The sequence below is a fragment of the Nicotiana tomentosiformis genome, chromosome 7, assembly GCF_000390325.3.
Source record: "Nicotiana tomentosiformis chromosome 7, ASM39032v3, whole genome shotgun sequence".
NCBI classification, from domain to species: domain Eukaryota; kingdom Viridiplantae; phylum Streptophyta; class Magnoliopsida; order Solanales; family Solanaceae; genus Nicotiana; species Nicotiana tomentosiformis.
The window spans coordinates 130,658,454-130,680,100 of NC_090818.1; the positions used below are offsets into that span (position 1 = coordinate 130,658,454).

The window sequence follows — 21,647 nt, forward strand, 5'->3', positions numbered from 1 at the left end:
TTTTTAACCCCTACCACTCTTTATTCCCCAAGAAAGACTGCTTGAAGACAGTTAATTGGTGGAACTGTTAAATAACTAATAGCCGAAGGATATAAGATATATGTATAATCCTATATAATATAATCAGTGTATAATATATGTAAATCTACTAGAAAAAGTAAATGGTGAATCCGCCGGCTATTTGTGTAAAAATCCCTTTCCTTAATCAGAGGATTTATTCAATGATAACAACAAACTTTGTATTAACTACTTACTCTACTAACGAAGAAAAGATTACTGAGTTAATTTGAAATTTTGGAGTACTAATCAGGATTTTTAAAATCCAATTATTACTCATAAAAAGATGAGAAGTTATCATCTTTATTACCAAAGGCCTGGCTTTAACTAGGGTGTTTTATATCAACTATGATTTATAACAAAGGAAAAAATGAAATAAAAAAATAGAAAATGAAGCAAAGGTTTTCTGAATGTAAGTTACAAAATGAAAAGTGGCTATATATGTTAAGGGGTTGTATGTCCTAATCAAATGGATCTATACGAAGGTCATGTTCACTTGCCATCACCATCCCAGTGCACAGACATGTAGGGCACATCACCTACAAAATAATAATAACAATAAAATGAAACAAAATCCATTAGCATTTATGTTGCCCGGACTCTCCAAAAATATCGCCGGATTTGTGTCGGATCCTCCAAAAGTAGTGCACTTTTGGAGGATCCGATGTGAGAGTGGCAGCAGTTGTGGAGAGTCCACGCAACATAAATTAGCACATATGTAGGATAAGGCAAAGTAGTAAAAAATACATGATGAGCGATGCATGAGCACGTTAATACACTATAAGCAAAACACACATTTGTGACGGAATGTTTATGATGAAAGTCATCAAATGTGGATAAATATGACGGTTTTATCCTTCCGTCACAAGATTTTTTCGACGCTCGAACTTGTGACGATTCTTCCGTGACATATTATTTTTTCTTGCAGGGTAAGGACGTATAAAGAATAAATCTGTGAATTGTAAACCGAAAACTCTGTACTTTCAGATTGATATCCTAAGATGACTGTTAAATGCATGAAAATTTAAAGATGATCATGTTTCATACCTTTCCTGTCCCAGAGCAATTTGCACATCTTTTAAGAGATGGTGCACGCAACGGTTGATAAGAACCATTCACTGAAATAGGTTCGGTATAAAGGCATTTACCGCTAGCTGAACAGCGTGCGCATGCCAAGTATCCTACCAAAAGATCACGAAAGGATATTATCGTCACTTTTGACAATAATCTAGTACCATGAACTAAGGAAAACGAAGTCATTGTAAAATAAGGTTATGATAACAAAGCTATCTTGCATTCTTCAAAACAATAAATCTCTACGAAGAGATAAGATACCTCAACAGTTTACGAGTCTAAACATTGTGTTATACCATTATTGAATTATGTAAACATTGTGTTATACCATTATTTGATTATGTCAGATAAAATATATGAACATACCACTTCCATGGCAATATTTGCACAGTTTCTTCTCTTGTTGGACTACATTGTTAGCTTCTATTAGCATGAGCGCTGAAATGACTCCCACTGCCCCACCTGAAAAAGATGCTACTATGGGGTCTACCTGGCTGAAAATAATTGAAAAAGAAGTCGATATCAAAAGTTCAATGATGTAAATGGTCTTCTATTTTTTTTGTCATCATATTTTATCCATCTTTTCTTGGGAAGTAAAGATCACGCGGTAAACAACTTTGCACAATTCGAAAATGAAGTTCAGGTTTCAGTATACATACCTCAATTGCATAGGCAAATGCAAGTTTCGTATAAAATCTTCATATGAGGTGCCTCCTATACCTAATCTCAGCTCAAGCTGCCATGTCAAAGAGGTTCAGTAGTCCGAAAAGACTTTGTAACTTAAGAATAAGCAAGCGAAATAACACCACAATCCCGTTATGCATAATTCAGCACTAGAATAATAAATAAAGTAGAAAAAAAGAAGAAAAAGAATTGAGTTCAGGAGCTTACTATTGGGGCAAGTAATCCACCGAAGACCATAATCCCAGCTATGAATGAAAAGCTTGTTAGATAAAGCTGCTTCAGCGTCTTTGGAGTCTGATACAAACAACGAATGCACTAAGTTACTGCTATAAGGAGTAAATTTATAGTCACTAAGTTAAAGGAAGAGGTATAGACGTTACTAATTCAGACAACAGTTATAAAGAAAGATTGCTAATCATAACAAACAAAAGGTCTTGGTCAAGTAGCATACTTTAACAAACCAATATGTACCAACTGAATTCCTGGTGTACTTCAATTGTTTACTAGAGCAGTCGGCAAATTACCATGTTAGGAATAAACGGTATTGTCGAGGGGATATCTGGCATCTCATTTTCATCTTCACCAGTCTCACGTCTAGTGTTTGATGTCTTTAACCTTTGTTGTATTCTTAGCCTGCGTACCTGAAAATTATTCAGAAATTTAAGATGCAATTTTGACAGTACAACCTTTAGGAAATACTAATAAGTTATTCCTTCAAGTTTTGGTAGGCAGTACATTAGAACTTGAGAAAACTCACTTCTTCCATGAGGAGGAAGATTTTATTGCGCCTGCTCCTTATGTTATCTTGGATTTCTTGAAACTGCATCTTACCAAAATCTTGAACGGTCTCTGGTCCTTCAATGATGCAGAAATTACTATAGCAAACATGGACCAACATTAGTTTACTTCAAAAGAATGCAAGCTTATAGATTGAGTCTGAAAACAGCAATCAATATAAAATCAATCAATCACTCCTCAATCTTAAAGTAGTTGGTGTTAGCTACATGAATCCTGTATATCCATTCCGCTCCGCTCTATTCAGGTCGAACATCTAAATGAGTTCAGTATTCCAAGAATTCATCAACAGTTAGAAACTATTTTTTTCTCTGGCCTTCAACCTATAACAACCCTCCTCATTTACCGGGCCAGCTTCCACACACCTCGACTAATTCCAGGGATACCTACTACCTCCTACCAGCAACAAGTACCAGGTAACTCTGTGCATCAATGCTTGGACAGATGGGAGGACTTGAGACATGCTACGCTTTAAAAAGTTCACATACATCCAAGTTATGAGTCCAAAATCATCATTCTAAAAATTACTATTTGTAGCAAAATATTTCATAATGATCTATTTCACGCACTAACTTTAACTATCAGAACTTCGAGTAAAATAATGTTATTCGAAAATATGAATAATTGGACCTTGGGTGACCATATAAGGAGACTAATCCCACATCCATCCTACAACCAAACGTGGGGCAACTCAACACCCCCGCAAGCTCAGGCTTGCCAACTGGAGCGTGGACAACATAATATCGGGTCCAACGTCGGTGTATAAACTAAGAATTGGGATGCGTCTTACTCTAATACCATGTAGAAAACCGAAATTTTCTCAACCAAAATCTCTCTGTTTTCTTCATAAAAAGGAAAAAATTCTTGGAAATCAAACCTCCAATATATAAGAAGCAAAAATGATGTTAACCAGATGCTAAAGTAACAAACCTTTTAACATATATACAGTTTCAATATCATATTTCATCCATATATAATGGACATAATAAACTGTCAAAGGAAGATTATTTCTACCTTAAAATCTAACACACAACATTCCCAATTTCTAAAGCTAAAGCTACCAAATTGAACAAACTAAAAAGCCCCCAATAGCTCACAACTAGGGTATAGCCGAGGGTCTATCGTAAACGGTCCCCTACTGGGTAAGGTTTGCGTACACACTATCCTACCCAAAGCTCACGGGGTTGTTTGTTGTTGTAGCTCACAACTAGGATAATCAATTAGGACAAATCAGCACCAAAATACCAAAATTAAAATAAAGGCAAAAAATTGGAGAATTAAATAAGAAATTTAATAACCCAACCTTGGATAATTATTATCACCAGAAGATTGAACAGAATCAGGACCATCCTTAGATGTAGAAGAACAAACTAACTGAGTTCTTGATTTGCGGTTGAAGAAAGAAAGGTTCTTTGGATTTGAACTTAAAGTGGAACTAAAGAAAACAAGGGTCTTTGAGGAATTAAAATTAGAAGTATGGATTAATGGATGAAAGCTAAAAAAGACAGAACCCATCTTTCCTTTTTTTAGAAAGAAATGAATGAATAGTATGGGGAGTGAAGATTGAAAATAGAAAAAGAAAAAAAGAAGAAGATGGGTTTTGGAGGATTATACTGAGAATCAAAGATGGCAAAGAGGATGAGGCCAAAGTCCAAATTCTCAATTAAACCACTTGCTGGATACTGACGACAGTAAGGCAGTTACTTTTCCTTTTGGTACACTATAGTAAAAGGTGAGATGGATAGTGTCCTAACTCAATGGTTTTCATTTTTCAAGTTGTAACTCGTCTTAGTTAGTAGTTGGTAGTTAATTTTTTTTTATGAAACTTCTATATTATATTGCCGTCCACTCAAAAAGATAAATTGCAGATGTCTAATTAGTATATATGTATGTTTAGTGAATATAAATATTTTTAGCCGTGTAAACTTCCTCTTTTTATACCTATTAAATGGATTATTTAATACAAATATTGAATATCAAAAAAACATCTAACAATGGGTAAAACATTTATGCGTTCATTGTAATTGACAGCTCCAAGAGGTTACCCTCCCTCTTTACAAAATATATAAGTACCTCATATGGATTTTCTAAAATAACAGGATCAGACAATGGCATTTGTTTCAAAATTTTGAAAAACTTGTTTTAAATTTTTTCTTTTTCAAATTTTTGTAAGAACGGTCTTTTGCAAGAAATTGAAATATATTTTGGTTGAAACTTTTCTTCACATTTTTTAAGCAAACACCGTGAACACACACATTATCTTGTACTAAGAGTCAAGTTCAATGAAGTTCTATTGAATTTGAAGAAGCCGTGTATATTGATTAATCAGAAGGAGAGTCTTGGAACAACGATTCAATTGTCTCTGTGTGGCCTATAGGTCGAAGGTTCGAGTCGTGGAAGCAGCCACTAATGCTTACATTATGTTAGGCTATCTATATCACACCCCTTGGGCAGTAGCTAAGTCAGGAATTTCGCGAAGGGTATTCAAAATTTAATGGTATACAGATAAACAATAAATTTTGACCTATATCCACAATATAAGTTTTTAAATACACTATAATTTTTCGATGAAGGTCGATGAAGGGTATTCGGTTGTGTTTATCCGAAAAACGGATAGAGTTGAATTGTACATAGTTCTAAGGATATCTCAGTTACAATGTTGACCAGTGGCTACGCTACTTCCCGGACCCTGCGTGAATGTGGGATGTTTTCTGTACGCAGATAAATTGATTAATCGGGAAGCTATTACAGAAAATAGGAAATGCTTTCATACATAAAAGGGTGTCGAAAGAAAGAACAATTGGAATAGAAGAAATGTTCCAACTTTCAAACTCTAGCAATCTCAACAGATTTCTGAAGAGCGCCTAAAAGACTTCTCATGATTCTTGGCTCCCCTGGAGGCGCCTCATCTCTCGACGGTCCATTTCTTATGGCTCGAAATATTGGAGGTGAGTTATCCGTAGCAGGAAAAACCATACAATCTATATATACAAGAACTTCAGTTTGTGCATCTTCAACTGTAATAAAACTAAGTCTGGCTCCGCGAGGAATTTTGTCAACCTGTACACAAAACGTTTAACTAGTAAGTCATCTTGATGAACATTAAAACGAATCGTTTGAGTTTTTAGTCTGCAAATTGTATGCATTTTCAATAAGAAAGACTTTGCTGAACTAAGACCCTTTGTAGTTTGTATCATTAAAAGTATTAGTCTAAAATGAGGGGAAAATGAAATGATGATTATGAAAGAAGTCAACAACAACAACAACATACCCAGTGTAATTCCACAAGTAGGGTCTGGGGAAGGTAGAATGTACGCAGACCTTACATTTTACCTTGCCTTCTACCTTGTGTGAGGTGGAGACGAATATGAAAGAAGTCAAAAGACATAAAATCGAAAGTAGAGCCTATCCGTCCTTTATTGCAACTTCAATGCCTTTTTTCTTCTTTTTGTAACACAAAACTTAGATGCTATGAGCCAAACAAATAAACTTATGGATTTTTTGTTTAACTTACAGCTTACTGAGAGGGGCTGATCTGCATGCCGTTAAGCTATTAAACCCAATAGCTTTGGCCTAGAATCCCGAACCGATAAAGTTCTAATCCCGAATATGCCTCTACCTAGCGAGCTTAGAAATCAGGAAGAGTTACCTTTAGAGGCACTGGAAGTGGCAGCATAGCTCCTTGACAAAGACTGTTAGCCCACTGCAAAGTCACAAAACAAAGCATTCTTAACATTAACATAAGGAGGAGGCATTCATGTCTCCTTTTATTGACAAAGATACTAGTAGAAAATGTTCAAGGATTAGTGCTTAAATCTACATCTTTGCTTTCTATCGGAAAATGCCTCTCTACCTTCACAAGTTAAGGGTAAGGTCTTCGTATACACTACCCTCCTCAGACCCCACTTGTGGGATTATACTGAGTTTATTGTTGTTATTTATGCAGAGAATTTGCATGCAAAAGGGGCACCTAGAATAACTATGATCAACATAAAGTTCCTTATTCAGTGGCCAAATTAAAGGGGAAATGAAGCACAAGCTCACTTTATTACGACTTCCTTTCAATTCTTAATAATTCTCTTCTAGGTCTCGAGCTGATGATATGGAAACCAGACACAACAGGAAGAGCGCGCACGTGTCAGGGGTAAACTAGGAAATTACTGTTTTTCACTGCCTCTACTTGAGGATACCCTCTAGCTCCTACCTTGTGTAGTTAGTTGAGTTCCAATTTTGAGAACCTTACCTAATCTCTAATAAGGAGGCAAATTGTTTCTGCACTAGTCATTCTCTTGAACCCCTTTGAATGTCTTTGGGTTGGACAGAGAGTATCTGATAATTGACATAAGTTATGTATATTCTGACTAATTGTTGAGGTTAAATACCCTTTAGATAATAACATTTTTCATATTTATGCCTCTACCCTTAACCAGAGGTCTGTGGTTCAACTTTAGGAATGGAAAACCCCCTCGCAGAGAGCGTTTCCCCTTTAATGGCCCAATGTGGCATGGCGTGAATTTGGATTAATCAGATCAGGATAATCGATAATATATGGTTACACAAAAAAAAAAGAAGTACAGTTTCATATCCGCTGGCACTTATCATTGAGGTTTTCTATATATAAACTATAAATACAACAAATCACTTATCTTAGTCTGTCTATGTTTCTAAAGATAAGGGTCACTTTGGGATTCAAGAACTAGCATACTCTGCTTACCACTTCTAGTTAAATGGATTAAAAATACTTATTGCAATCAAAGGAATTTGTACACAATTAAAAGTAAAGAAATTTAAACATAAATCACATCAGATTTTGGAAGAAAGTAACTATCTTGAAACAAATTCACAATCAAAAGCACCTGAAAAAGTAGAGTTTCAAATCTTGCAATATCAATATCCAGAGGCAATTTCATGGTTCCTAAGGACACCCCATCTTCATCATCTTGATTCTTAGGTGAAATACTACCATCCTTAGCAGCTGCCTTCACTGGAACAGTCAAATTCCGGCAACCTGAAAACTCACTGGTGTAAAAGAATCTATTACTGTTGTTGGTCTTGTTGGTTAGGAACACAGGAATAGACCTGGAAGGACAAATTTGCACTTGGGAATTACTACTTGTTATGTGGAAAAGTTGTCTGGTTATTAAGGAAGACATGGCTACTTACTTGCCTTCCCTTCTGTGTACAGTTACAAGTGGTTATTTTGTGACCATAATGATGAGATAGGATAAGGGGATTTTGCAAATCAGTGGTGGACTGTCCCCAGCAGAATAACAAGAAATTGCTGCTATGCTCAATTTCAAGCAAGTGAGATTAACTGGGGGGGAAAGGCCAGACTCGGACCACAAGGGCGTATCGTATGTAGCGTTATCATACATTTCTGCAAAAGACTGTTTACACGGCTATTATTTCAAAAATAATACATAAAAATATTAATTTCTCTCGTGCTAAATATTCTACATTTTTACTGACATATAAATCTCTTACTGCACAGTCTACAACAAATGTCGTGTCATTAATTCAATATTCGAGTTTAAGTTCTCTTATCCTATATCAATTTTTTACATTGTCCGATTATTTTATGTTAACCTACAATAATATATAACTCTTCATAGCAAGTCATTTCCCTAACCTGAATAATAGATTAATAATTTGCTATAATCGGTTAAATTAGACTGATGATATGAAAAATATCACGCGATGAATTTATATAACTTAAATCCTTCTTTATTTCCCTACTCTGAAGCAAATAATTCATTCCATCATTATCATAATTGTAGCATCCCCTTTCCTACTTGAGGAAGCTAAATCAATCTCCCTAAAATAAGCTTTCCAGTTTGATATATCGTAGAGAAATCCAAATTGGAATCATACTTAAACATGTTTTGAAAAATGATTTACCAGAGATGTGCTACTGTGGAATTGTTGCAAACAAAATTGAAAACTGGAAATTGGGATTAAGAGAAAGAAGAATAGAATTATGGAGTAAACAAGTTTATTTAGTGTTTGGAACTTCGCCTATCACATTGACCCAAATTAATTCTAAGCTATTTTCAATTTTCTCTTCGCTGCTGTACAAGTTACACAAGTATCTAAACCAAATTCATACAACCACCAAGCTGCAGCAACAATAACAATTCTCAAAGACCCTTTCGCAAACCCAACGCAACAATTTCCATTTACGCCCTCATGTTGAGAGCAGATTGTGCTGATGTTTGTCGCATTTTGTTGTGAAACTATTATGAAGAGCAAGCTTCGAGCTTGGGAAGAAGACTTCGCCATCCATCTGCTATGCCATTTGCTAACCGTGCCTGTCCCTTAGCAAATTCATGGAAAGCAAGACCCATATCCAATGTCTTCTGTTCTTGAAATCGGATGATCTCTTCGTTCATAAGCCTCACTATCGTATCAAATCTTCTTGATGTTTCTTCCCCTTCAGCCTTGAGCTGTATTGCACAGAAAGACAATGTCAGTCATCACACGTGGAGTTTCACGACTAGCCAAAGCCATACAAAACAGTAAGTTAAACCACACTGACCATTTCATACTCACGCTCAGCCTCGGCCAACTTATCAGATCGTGTCAGCCTGTATTTATTTCTGCAATAAAAGGTAGAGCCATGTTTTGCTTCAGCATAGAGACTCTGAGATGCTCCATATAATGACCAATGAAGATTATTAATGGGATGCATATTTCCCCATCTTAGATAAAGTAACATATACATGTTTCGACTCTTCACTTTGCAGATGAACAGGATACCAAAAATGCAAAAAGAAGTCGGTGTTTACAATGGCATTTTTCTACCTACGAGATGCATATTCTATATGCAAGAAGAAGGATGTCAGATATTTTTAAGGCAAAATGAGGATGCTACATTAAATGAAATTGCATAAGTAACACGCTCGCTCTTCAGTGAATCAAATTCTTAAAGTAATTTCACTTTTCACTAAACCAAATGGCTAGTGCTTTTCTGTTAAATTAAATGACTTGGACTGTACACATATATAGTGTCAATATGCTCTTGGCACCATTTACTCTTGAGCCAAATAGTTACACTTCGACACCTGAGACTAAAAGGCCTTTGGTTAAAGTCTCATCTATATTTTGGGTTGTACACAATATATACTTCTTATCGTCCTAATAGTGTGTAACAGTATATACCATTGGCGGAGTAAAAGTACCTATATGGCTATTGTTCACAAAAGGAGAGAGGCTAAGGTTGACGGGAGGGGGAGAAATAAGAGACACCCATGTAAAAGTACACATACCAAGGGACCAAAATGATGACTAATAAACCCCCGTCATAAAATTGAGCTGAGATGTAGGTGAAATCAGCAACTAAGCTTCACTTATATACAACAAGCAGGACACTGATAAAATAATCAAATGCACTAAATTCCCATACTACATCTTTTGAAAGATCTAGCTGCCGGTAAAAAACCATTGCAACTTCTCCAGTAGAACAAGACCTAGACGGTATTTTACAGCAACATCAAACCATGTGTCATACTAGGCATGGCTGGATAATAATAGCAGATTAGAGTATTAGACCATACTAGCGGCAAAACAGCACGAACCCTTGTTTTATCATCAGATTTAAGATACCATTCAGAACAGGAGCAGTAGTTACTATTCAGTCAATGGTGAACCTTGAGATCCAGGCTCAAGCACAGAAGATAATCTTGTTGGTGGAGAGAGTTAATGATGCACATATTTAATCCTTCCCACACCCCCAGAATGCAGAAGGCTCATAGACCAGGTCATTTAATAAATGAGAAACCATTGAAGGAAAGCTTGCAACTAGAGGTGGCAAAATGGTTAAAAGAAAACAGTTATACACTCATATTATCCATTAAAAAATGGGTTGGATAATGAACTTTTTAAAAACAGGTTGAATATGGATAAGAACCATATTATCCACTTAGAAAATGGTTAACCAAATGGATAACCAATGGATAACTAATGTGCTTAACTTTTACATTTGTAAAGCCTCAAATTGGGGGTTCCTCAAGTTTAGAAGACTAGGAATTCTCCCACAAGTGATCATATTCAAGAAGATATCCATATTATCCGCCAGATAACCCATTTTTTATCCGTCTAAAATACGGGTCGGTACGGATAATTTATCCGTTTTTTGAATTACCCGTTTTTGACCTGCTCATATCCGACCCGCCCGTTTGCCACCCCTACTTGCAACAATCAAACTGAACTATCACCAAAGGCAAATTAAGGTCAGATTGAGGAAACCACCAAAAAAGAAAACGAAAAAGGAGGAACAAGAGTATAGTTGGTTGAGCCATACAAATCTATTTCCTTAAACTTGATTGTCTCAGCCAGTTCACATTGCTGTTTGAATGCATTTGCTCTCTCTGCTATCGTAGCCTGTTTCAAAGTTAGGAAGGATATGAGTGTAGGGCAGCAAACAACAACAACAACAATAACAACCCAGTAAAATCCCATCAGTGGGGTCTGAGGAGGGTAGAGTGTACACAGACCTTACCCCTACCCCGGAGGGGTAATGTAGGGCAGCAAAAGAACATTATATTACTCTTAGCAGAAGAAAAAAGGTGAAAGCACAAATACAGATGCAACAGTTGTATTTCTTCATGAATGTAGTATTGTCAAATGTGTGCATTGGTCGCGCTCGAGTCCTAAAGCAATGCCCAAGGCAGGATTGGCACAATGCTTTGAGTCGTGCTTGAGTCCTGAAGCGGAGCTCAATGCAGGCTTGGTGCTTCGCCTCATTTCAGTAGTGCCATAGGGAAGACGCTAAAGCATGCGCAATTCAGCGATAACCAACCAACAATTTTTAAATTATGTAAATTTATAAGATCCATGAGCTCTGTATTGAAAGGCAGTAGTAAACAATAAATATAGTTGGCACAATGATATATTATTGTAACCCATACATTTCATACGGATATATTAATGACTAATAACAGAAAAGAAAATTTTCATATGAGAAATTAATCTAAGGTCTTTAGCAGAAACTCACAATTGCATTTTTGGAGATGAATTAGAAAATTAAGAAGGCTTCTGAATGTAATTGATATGGTTTTGCTTCATACAATCCACATGATAGCAATTATTGCAATTTATTAACCCATATATTTATTTGTGGTTATTGTTGATTTTTCTTGCGTGTATATAACTACATCATGTACTTAAAATTAACTCTAAATAACTTACTAATGCACCCACTTCTTTTGCCTTTTTTGGGCCTTTTCTTTCACTTCTTTTGCCCCTTTTTTGGGCCTTTTCTTTTGCCTTTGACAACACTATGTGGAAGCAAAACATTTGATATTATGATTCTTTTGACCCCCATTAAAGTACAATCTCCAATCAAGGCCTACTTTGGGGGGGGGGGGGGGGGGCATCTACAGCAAAAAGAAAAACTCCATCCATTTCGAGGGGAAATACACATTTTCTCAAAAGCAGAATTGCCCACTCACTTTAATAGATTGCACAGCTCGAACATAATCCTTCAGAGGTTCTTCAAAGTTCATTAAAAGGTGGTGAGCCTGAGTGAGAGAGCACAATCAGTTATTATTACCTACCTTTGAATAAGAGAAAAGATCATTGGTTATTCTCTTTGATGAAATTACCTCTTTCTGCAGCTTAATTGATATTATCTCAGACTTTGCCCCAAGTTCAGAAAATGCCTTTCCAAGGGCATCGTCCTCACAAGTACCAAGATGCTTGACTGCCTTCCCAAATTCTGATAGAGACTCCCCCAACTCTGAGTTAACAAGGACACCCATAAGTCAGTCGCTTGGAATGACAAGCTTATCATATGTATGAGGGGAAGGAAATTAAGAACACAACATGTTGGAGAAACAAAGACATATCAATTAACAAAAATTAGATGCCACCTTTGGAACTGGAAACTTCTAGGCAAAGAAAAGAGACCAAGAAATGCCATTCGCATTTGAAATTCCATATTTTCAAATGGCATCTGCGAAATACGGTCTCATTTTGCAATTTTACACGGTAATAACTCTCTGGATCCTCTGCTACATGCTAGTATTTTATTCTCAATTACAGACCTGAATAAAAACGTGCCTGTCCCCTGTGAAATTGAATTTTCTTACAGCCATTATGACTATAAACAAAAGGTTAAAAAATCAAGAGACATGCATGTTGCTTCACTTTTTTCATGCGAGGAAATAGGAGAGGCTTTTCACTTATTCACTTCGAGTTTCTCCAGTAGACCTTAATAATGGCTTAATGTTACTATCTAATTTAGCCAGTTTGCAATTAGATGAGACCCTGTCACCGACTGAGTTCCCAGATGGATCTAGTTTGTCACACAATCACATTTCAACTTTAATCTTCTTCAATCCAGTATTTGAATTTATAAATGTAAAATTTCCCAGTGAAGAGAAGTTGATGATGAACTTCTTTCCGCATTACTTGAGCATACAAATGAGGATTAAACTGTTAGTACGAATTTTAACATTAGTTAATAAATCAGCCCAATTGGTTACTGGGATGAACATATAGCATGACTCCTCCCAGAAGCTTAGGATCCTACAGGCAAGAGAATGGGGTGAGAGCAAAGGGAGAGAGAAGGCAATGAATCCTGAATCACGATGCCTCTCACTGCTTGAGAATGGGATAGGTATCACTTTATAAGAGTGAACTAGAAATGCAGCAATGTATTAAATATCTGAAGTGCAAATAACTAACACACTACTGCATGTCGTAAACCAGATTTCTCCTACCTCGGTGTCTCTTGACAAGACGATATGCATGTTTTTGAGCTTCAGCTAAATGGTCCTCAAGCTCAAATATGTAGCTCTTCATCTTCTCATATTCTGGGGTTGATTCTTCAACTGGCTTTTCCTTGCCGAGAACGACATCACTCACTTTAGATTGCACGTCCTGCCATTTACAAACTACTGTTAGTTTTTACATAATCCTGTGTTGAAGTCATTGTAATATATCCTCATTCAATGCATTGGTTAAATGTGATTTGGGGTACACGAATATACCTAACAAACTCGAGAAAAGAAAACACTATGCAACACAAGCCCCACATTAAATCATGAACAGTTAAATAATAGTAAATCACACCAAAGGACAGATGTCAAGTTTAGTTTCAACTCACTTAGGGGTCGTTTGGTACAATGGTGGGATATCCTGGGATAGGGTGGGATATCCCATGAGATTAGTTGTCCCACCTTCTATATGGGATAGCTAATCCTACTAGTTTAGTGTAAAAGTTATCCCTGGATTAGCTAATACCCCAAACCAAATATGGGATAAAGTTAATCCCAAACACTATCCCGGGATTACTATCCTTATCCCATGTACCAAACAACCCCTTAGAGACGGAACAAGAACATGCTAACTGCTAAGACTACAAGAACAATAGATGACATAGGTGTTTAATTAACATAGCGTAGATAGCTTCCTTCGTAGCATAAATTTCCAAAATTACCTCTCTAGTAGTTTAGTGTAAAAGTTAATCCCAGGATTAGCTAATACCCCAAACCAAACATGGGATAAAGTTAATCCCAAACACTATCCCGGGATTACTATCCTTATCCCATGTACCAAACAACCCCTTAGAGACGGAACAAGAACATGCTAACTGCTAAGACTACAAGAACAATAGATGGCATAGGTGTTTAATTAACATAGCGTAGATAGCTTCCTTCGTAGCATAAATTTCCAAAATTACCTCTCTAGTAGGTCATCGTAATACAAAGGCAATCACCTATATCTTACACTAACACAGCCACAAGGGGTGTCGATGACAAGTCTAGGTTTTACCATTAATCGTCCACAAGGAGAACCTAACAAGAAAATTACCAAATAACTAGCTCGAATTACAAGAAGAAATTAAGCACCACTTTATAATAAAAGAATTTCTCTTTTTCTTCATTTTATATTCTGCAACTGAAACCTTTTTTAAGGGTAATGTAGAATTGCCTATTTACAGTTTGATTAATGCATCAATACATATGCTATCAGAGAAAAGACATTGAAGGGGGAATTTTGTTTCACTAACTGAAGTGCAGAATTGAAATTTTAATTACGTGGAAATTGTATTATTTTATGTAACTGCCAGATACCTTAAAGATTTGTATCAAATCTGCAGGCTTTTTCTTGAAAATACCAGTCTCCAGGAACCTTGCTCTTTCCATTGTCTGAAGAAAAGGCAACAAACAACAAACGTAAATACATTTGTGGAAAAGATGAAACTACTCAAAGTATTAGGGAAAATATCAAAGCTGATGTCACAAGTGCATTCTTGAGCATGAAATTTTTATTTTTTTTTTATTTTTTTTTTTTGGGGGGGAGGGGAGTGGGTTGGCAAATAAGCATTATACAGAGCTCAATCTTTGTGCACCTAAGGTGCATTTCATATCTCAAGTAAATTGTTAATTAATTCTTCCTACAGATTTTGAAATTAAAAGCATTTAATAATTGAAGAGAAGAAAACTTTGAGACGAGATGTCCTCAAATACCAATCTGAAAGCAATAAATAAAATAGGCTCTCAAATCTACTGAAGATCTGTTAAGACCAGTTTATTACTCTAGAAGCTCACTACACCAAATTTGCTCACAGAACCCCAAATGCACATCTGGTAACAGTGCATTAATTTCACCCAAGCAGATTACCTTAGGGGTTGTTTGGTTGGTGTGATAAGGAGAGCTAATCTCCCATATATAATCCATAACCATTTTATGTAATGCTTCTATAACCGAGAAATCCTCGATGGCCAACTGGCGCATGATTTGAAATTCGGTGGATTATTTCATACAATGTTTGGTAACTTCTTTTGTTTTCCTCGTAAATAATACTAGCAGAAGTTTAGCGAGAATCTATGTATTGGATGGAATGTGGAATAAGAATGCGGGTACTAATAATACAAGGATTAAAACACTGAAATGACAAAACTAACCTTTATAAAAGTAAATAAACTTTTCTTTTGTTTAAAAAGTAAACACATTTGAAATTAAAAACATTGTATACTAACTTGTAGTATATTGTACCAAACATCCAACAAGAAATAATCATTGCAATCTTGCATTACTAATCCCTACATAACTAGTCTCTAGACTGAAGAACCCCTAAATTCTTTAGATAGTGCTAACTTAGTTAATATTAATGAAGAGTTTGGGGTTAATTATAAAAGCCGTACCCTATCAATCGTGCTTGTACCAGGTTAAATAGCACACATCAGCACAAGATCAAGATGAGAGACATTCATGATATAGCTTAGTAACAATCAGAAACATCAACACAATTCACAGACACGGGGAATAAGCCTTATGTCTCCACAAGAAAGTTAAGCTAACACATGAACTCCACTGAATAGCCCAAACAAGCAAATTAAAATTATTACCTGCTCATCAGCCTGTAAGAAGGTTCTCAAGTCGTCACTTTGCCGAAGTTCGTGATGTGAAGCTATTCTGTTTATGAACACATCCAGAGCTTGACGCCTCATTTCAATAAATTCTGCACTAAATCTGAACTTTTCTGCAAGAAGGTAGAGAATAATAATCTCGAAATGTTTCTTAAGCTCCCAGGCTCTGGTTTGACAAATATATACAGCTTCTTCTAAAAATAAGATCATTTTATTGGTGCAACAGCTGGTAGCATCCCTTGATAGATTCCGATACTCTATCTTTATAACTAATACTTCTCTAAAGAAATGGATCAATGCCCCAAATATAGAAATCCTTACACATATTTGACACAGTTAAATATGTCAATCTATAGCCACTTCCACCTACATGACTCTTAATTCTTGTCCCTCTTATTTCCAATACGCAATGATAAATCAATATATTTCCAGATTGGATATATTAAATACCTATTGGTTTTAGTATATCAAAGAGAAAGCCTGTACATGAGGAAGAAGTGTAACCAGTACCTACTGTGCTCTTCTCTGGAAGTGGAGGAATAAAAATGCCCTTGTATTTCTCAAAAAGACGATCACGTAACCATACAAAATCACTATAACGTCGAATCACAATCTTTTCGTTCCCTTGGTACTCTGGTAAATTTGTCTGTCTTGAAAAAAAATTGGTGAATGAGAACAAGAAAGGAATCAAGAGAAGTATATTCTACATTCTGCTGATAAAAAACATATGGATGCCTGTTCAAGGAACAGGAAGAAGAGAAAACAACAACCACAAGAATAAGCACAAGAAGCAGAATATTTTTGAACCTTAAGTCCAGCAAAACAACTTCCATTTGATGCAGGGATAGGGATATGCAAGGGATACCGATATGTAAGCTCTGGATCCAAAAAGAGTTTTGAACATTAAATTGAGCCTCAAAATGTTCTTAAGTTGTGGTTTCATGGTTTGTTTCAGCCCATTAAAAAAAATAAACAGTGTGCCTAACTCAACCTCAAAAACTAGCTCATAACGTAAAGATTGTCCAAAACTATATAAAGAGATTACAGCCTATACCCTCAAGCAATGTGGGAGTGGGACCTAATGCAACCTATGAGGTTCACATCTCAAGCCTCAATGTTCCAAACTAAAGCCACCCCAACTAAATTTCAACGATTCCTTTCCAACATGACCAAAACACCAATGTATTGGTATGAGTTGAGCATAAAGAAAGAAGTCAAGATTCACCTTATCAAGAAAAAGAAGTGAGGATTCATACTGCCACCCCCAACTTTGTTTGGGACTGATGTGTAGTTGTTGTTATGTGTAATGCATACTTTTAAAGGAAAAGATCTTTAGAATTGAACGAAAGTACAAATACCCTAGATGGTACAAAGTACCTATGAGGACCTTTTCCTTAGAACATTAAAGTACCAAATGAAAAAATAGCAAGTGACTTTAGATTTTTTGTTATACAAACTCCAATGTGATTGTTGTGGACGTAATGTAAATAAATAAAGTGTCCAGCTTAAATTTAAATAAGCGGCTCACACTATTCAATATAGCATTGGAACAGAGGTTCTAACTCTGCCTGTGCGAGCTTGCTCATGTTATCAATCTTATGCACGGATAAAGGAGTAGGATTGCGGTAGGTTAATAGTTAGTATAAAGCTAGTCAATCTATGATGAGTCCTTACAATACGAACTATGTTGATAATTGAACTAAGATGAGCTTAAATTGAGCAATATGAGCAGTGAGGATTCATACTGAAACCAACTTGCTTGGAAATGATGTGTAGTTATTGTTGTATTAGAGCAGAACCCTGAGTTCGAGTTTCACCACCATTATCAAAAATGAACTTAACATGTTTGGGCCAATAAAGCAAAAGTTTACTTTCTAGAGGTTCTTTTATACCCGCTAAAGACAATTCGAAGCTTTCCAGATTTAGCCACCATAACTATTTATCAGAGGTGCCTAGTTCCACATACGCCAAGATATAGGAATTGTAAGAATATGTTGAACACCGTACACTATTGTACCAATGAAATTACAAAAACCAAACAAAAGAAAAAGAAAAGAAAGAAAAGAACTTTCTTTGCAGTAAGAAGTACAAGACAACCTTTGATTTTAGGACATTCGCAGAAATCATAACAAGGTCAAACTATGAAATGAAAGTATAATCAAGATATGAACAAGAGGTAACTAAGGCATAAATCTGTCCGCATGTAATGTTCAACTCTTCAATTTCTTGGCGCCTCTTCAAAACCCCAGCCTGCTGTCTAGTTTCTCTTCCTATGGATGATGTATCTTAAACTACATAGTTCATATCATCATGAAAACACTATCTATGAGCAAAGTATCAAATCAAGACATTATTCTCTCAAGTCATGCAAATTATGCCAAGGCTTCTTTCCAAATATCTTTTTGGATACCCGAGAAATTTCCAAGGATCATTAGCGCACAGGTCAATACTTGGTGAATACTGGGCCTGACCCTCTACCCTTCTCCATTTAATTACCAAGCTTTTATCTCCAGCAGAGTTCGAATATCGTAACATGCACCTAACCACACAACATGTTTGCGCTCTTAAAACTAGACCAAAGACCTGGGGCATCTTTCCTAATATACATCCAAGGGAAGGTACTTTTCATTTGTTTACTCTGATTCTACATATTAAGCATAGATCACATCTAACCACAATATTACTCTTCCGTTTTATCAGGTGTTATTCACTTTGATCTTAGATTGGATCGAACTTATGCCATTAGATACTCTCAAGTACAGGACAATCCAGCTCAAATTCAAAAAGGGGTTTTCACAAAATATGATTATGAGGCGGATCTAGCATGTGTTTTATGGGTTGACGTGAACCCAATAGATTTTGTCCTGACCATGTATATGTATTAAGAAATAAACTAAATATCTAAAAATATTTACCGGTGAACCCAATTATTGTTGTAAGAACCCATAAACTTCAAATACTGGATCCGGCTCTGAATAGTACTAATACTAATACAAAAATTACACATGCATATACATTGAGAGAAAGGAAACGAATAAAATGACCTTGGTGATGACTTTGTAGGAGATATAAGCTTGAACTCCATTACCCATTTTAGCTGGATCGGTAACTGATACTGATAGAAATGGGGCTTGTGAAGATGGGGATCTAGGGCTCTGTAATGACCCTGATCCACTCCTTTGCTGCACCATTTTACAATTTTCAAAATCAATCAAAACTACAAATTACAAAAATTAGAGTACAAAAAAGAAAGTAAGATTCGTGATAATGGCGGAAAGATAATTACCATAGTGTTCATAGCTGTTTTGCTGGTTAGATTACCGGAGAATGTGTAGAACTGTCAACTCGCGACTCGTGAATCGTGACTTTGGCCTTTTAGTGAGGAGTCGTACACATGTGGAACATATGAAGAGTCTTAATTGTCATTTTTACAAATTTCACAAACACCAATTTCAATCGGATACTGTTTTTTCCATTCAAAAAGAATGAAATATTTAAGTAAAATTTGTATATATCCACAAGAAAAAGTAAATATTAATACCAACATATCTCATTTTTATGAGAAAATTAGGCATGATTAGAATTAGAAGATTTTTAATTCAAAAATATTTTTGCAAAAAAAAAGAACTTTTTGGCAATAAAGTTTTATGTTTAGAAATTATTAAGAATATTATAAACAACTAAGTGCCTGTCTGGAAAAGAATTTTACTTTTTTCAACAAAAAATTATTTTTCCGCAATTGGTGTTTGGCCATAAAAATTCTAATTTTCGCTTGAAGTTGGATATCGGAATTTTGTCGAAATTTTAAAAACTCCAAAAATCTTATTTTTCAAAATTTTCACTTTAAATCACTCACAAAAATTCAAAAACAGCTCTAAACGGTATTCATGTCCAAACACAACTCTAATTTTCAAATACCATTTTTACTTGAAATTTTTTTTATTTCTTACCAAAATTTCACAATTCCTATGTTCAAATGTCCACTAAGTTTATAGTGAAAAATATTACAACACGTTTGAAAAAATAGTAACCAAGGAAAAAAGTATTTTTTTAGATAGTTATAATTAAATAGGTCGGATATAGCTGCAAGTATTGGGTGACATAATCACTTTTTAAACTAGTACGATTGGATGTGACATGGCAGTATGAACTAGATGTGGAAAGCATAAGTATGACACAGTTCCTTTTGTGTTGTTAATAGCTCAAACGATTGGAAGGCCGATATGTGTAATCTTTTGAAAAAATTGGGCCATGAGGAATGAATTTGCATGTACTCGTAAAGTTCTTTATCCTACTTATGTGCTATCTGAACCTCTAAAATTTTTGAGCGAATGAGAGATTACCATGACTAAAAAATACTTGGAAAGTCTAGTGAGTATTTCCATCTCGAGGTGTGGCTCCGTCTTGATCTAAGCCTCCACGTGGGATCTAAAAATGCAATATAGATGCGGTTGTCTTCCTTACTTTGGGCTGCAGTGGAACATAGACTGTTGTGCTATGATTTTTCAAGGTTGTATCAATGTTAGGCCTGCTGAAATTAAGGGTTTATATTTGGCTCTCGTCTAGTAGATTCAACATTTTGGTGGCTCAGATATAATTAAATGAGATATTGAGGAAATTGTGCTTTTTATAATTCAGCAAATGAAGATTTTACAGAGTTTGGAGTGCTTTTAGAAGATTGTCATTTCTTGTTAGGGAGAAATCCTAATATTTCTCTGATTTCCTTTAAGAGACAGATAAATCTAATTGCATATTGCTTGGCAAGAGAGTATAGAAATTATATTAATCCTTTCTATTGGGAGTGTGCACCTAGTTTTATTATAAATTTTGATTACTGATTCAGTCTAATAAAAATCTTTATTTGAATTGAAAAAAATCAACGCTAAAAGTTTAGTTATTGTTTGAAATGTAATTGAAACATAATTACTTTTTAACATGAAAATAAAATTTAAAGAAAAATACCAGGTGAATTAGTTAAATGACCTTGTACAAAAAGTAATAAAAGTTCGTGACAAGTTGAATAAATATTTTTAGATTGTGACCCCGTGGAGTAAGTATCAGCTTCAATTGGATGTCTTGTTAAAATTAACATAAAACGAAGGGTAACTTTGCTAAATTTGAAAGTTAGATTTTTACTTTGTGCTACTAGTTGTTTTTGCTCCTTTTTTTTGTCAAGAAAGATAAAAACTTATATTAGATAATAAACTATTACAGGGAGGTAGAAGCAGTAGGCCTACTATGGGCCAAAGTTACATTGTTACTACATAACATTACAATGGGATCTCTAACGGTATCCTTACTATGGGTTTCCATAAGTGGATCAAAACGATGTCAACACTAGGCAGTGCTTGTGGTGGATTTACATGTGTGGAGGTAGTGGAGTGATAAAAAATACAAGTATTGACAAGGCGTTTAGTAGCTACTCCTTGTAGGTCCGCTTGGTACGCGTCCATTGCAAAAGGTGGTGGTGAGTCGAGAAGCAACATTGTAATATTTACTAGGGTAGTCCCATACTTTGCTAGTTGGTCAGCAACCATATTCTGGTCCTTGTAACATGCTTGATAGGAGGATCATGCAGCGTGTTGGGCAAGTACCTGCAATCATTAAGAAGGGGAGATAAGTGGGTGTGCTCGTTGTAAATTAAAGACAATACAGCCGTGG

The 21,647-nt window shown here is 35.6% G+C and overlaps 3 protein-coding genes across 3 annotated transcripts; all 3 read right to left on the bottom strand.

Annotated features, from left to right (window-relative positions):
• Positions 1 to 342: 342 nt before the first annotated feature.
• Positions 343 to 4,275, bottom strand: LOC104117485 (protein ORANGE-LIKE, chloroplastic). The gene is made up of 8 exons (XM_009628545.4): positions 3,914 to 4,275; positions 2,573 to 2,690; positions 2,340 to 2,456; positions 2,023 to 2,109; positions 1,791 to 1,867; positions 1,498 to 1,625; positions 1,105 to 1,238; positions 343 to 596 (listed from the first exon to the last, which is right to left on the bottom strand). The coding sequence occupies exons 1-8, from the start codon at positions 4,123 to 4,125 to the stop codon at positions 519 to 521; spliced, it is 951 nt and encodes a 316-aa protein (XP_009626840.1). The 5' UTR covers positions 4,126 to 4,275; the 3' UTR covers positions 343 to 518.
• Positions 4,276 to 5,184: 909 nt separating this feature from the next.
• Positions 5,185 to 7,890, bottom strand: LOC104117486 (uncharacterized). Its single transcript, XM_009628546.4, has 3 exons — positions 7,467 to 7,890; positions 6,260 to 6,313; positions 5,185 to 5,670 (listed from the first exon to the last, which is right to left on the bottom strand). The coding sequence occupies exons 1-3, from the start codon at positions 7,761 to 7,763 to the stop codon at positions 5,437 to 5,439; spliced, it is 585 nt and encodes a 194-aa protein (XP_009626841.1). The 5' UTR covers positions 7,764 to 7,890; the 3' UTR covers positions 5,185 to 5,436.
• A 654-nt stretch (positions 7,891 to 8,544) lies between these two features.
• LOC104117487 (sorting nexin 1) lies at positions 8,545 to 19,410 on the bottom strand. Its single transcript, XM_009628548.4, has 11 exons — positions 19,273 to 19,410; positions 19,031 to 19,168; positions 16,497 to 16,632; positions 15,966 to 16,099; positions 14,688 to 14,762; positions 13,332 to 13,491; positions 12,213 to 12,346; positions 12,060 to 12,128; positions 10,910 to 10,989; positions 9,146 to 9,206; positions 8,545 to 9,053 (listed from the first exon to the last, which is right to left on the bottom strand). Exons 1-11 carry the CDS (start codon positions 19,282 to 19,284, stop codon positions 8,847 to 8,849), a joined length of 1,206 nt encoding a protein of 401 aa, XP_009626843.1. The 5' UTR covers positions 19,285 to 19,410; the 3' UTR covers positions 8,545 to 8,846.
• Between the last annotated feature and the right edge of the window lie 2,237 nt (positions 19,411 to 21,647).

Coding starts and splice junctions, on each gene's coding strand:
- LOC104117487 (XM_009628548.4), bottom strand. Junction 12,129..12,212: donor CAATTAAGCTGCAGAAAGAG/GTAATTTCATCA, acceptor TCTCTCACTCAG/GCTCACCACCTTTTAATGAA. Junction 9,054..9,145: donor CTGAGCGTGAGTATGAAATG/GTCAGTGTGGTT, acceptor TGTGCAATACAG/CTCAAGGCTGAAGGGGAAGA.
- LOC104117485 (XM_009628545.4), bottom strand. CDS start 4,125: ATGGGTTCTGTCTTTTTTAGCTTTCATCCATTAATCCATACTTCTAAT. Junction 2,457..2,572: donor TCTTCCTCCTCATGGAAGAA/GTGAGTTTTCTC, acceptor AATAATTTTCAG/GTACGCAGGCTAAGAATACA. Junction 2,110..2,339: donor TACCGTTTATTCCTAACATG/GTAATTTGCCGA, acceptor TGTTTGTATCAG/ACTCCAAAGACGCTGAAGCA.
- LOC104117486 (XM_009628546.4), bottom strand. CDS start 7,763: ATGTCTTCCTTAATAACCAGACAACTTTTCCACATAACAAGTAGTAAT. Junction 6,314..7,466: donor TTGAAACTCTACTTTTTCAG/GTGCTTTTGATT, acceptor GTGACTTTGCAG/TGGGCTAACAGTCTTTGTCA. Junction 5,671..6,259: donor CACTTCCAGTGCCTCTAAAG/GTAACTCTTCCT, acceptor TTTTGTGTACAG/GTTGACAAAATTCCTCGCGG.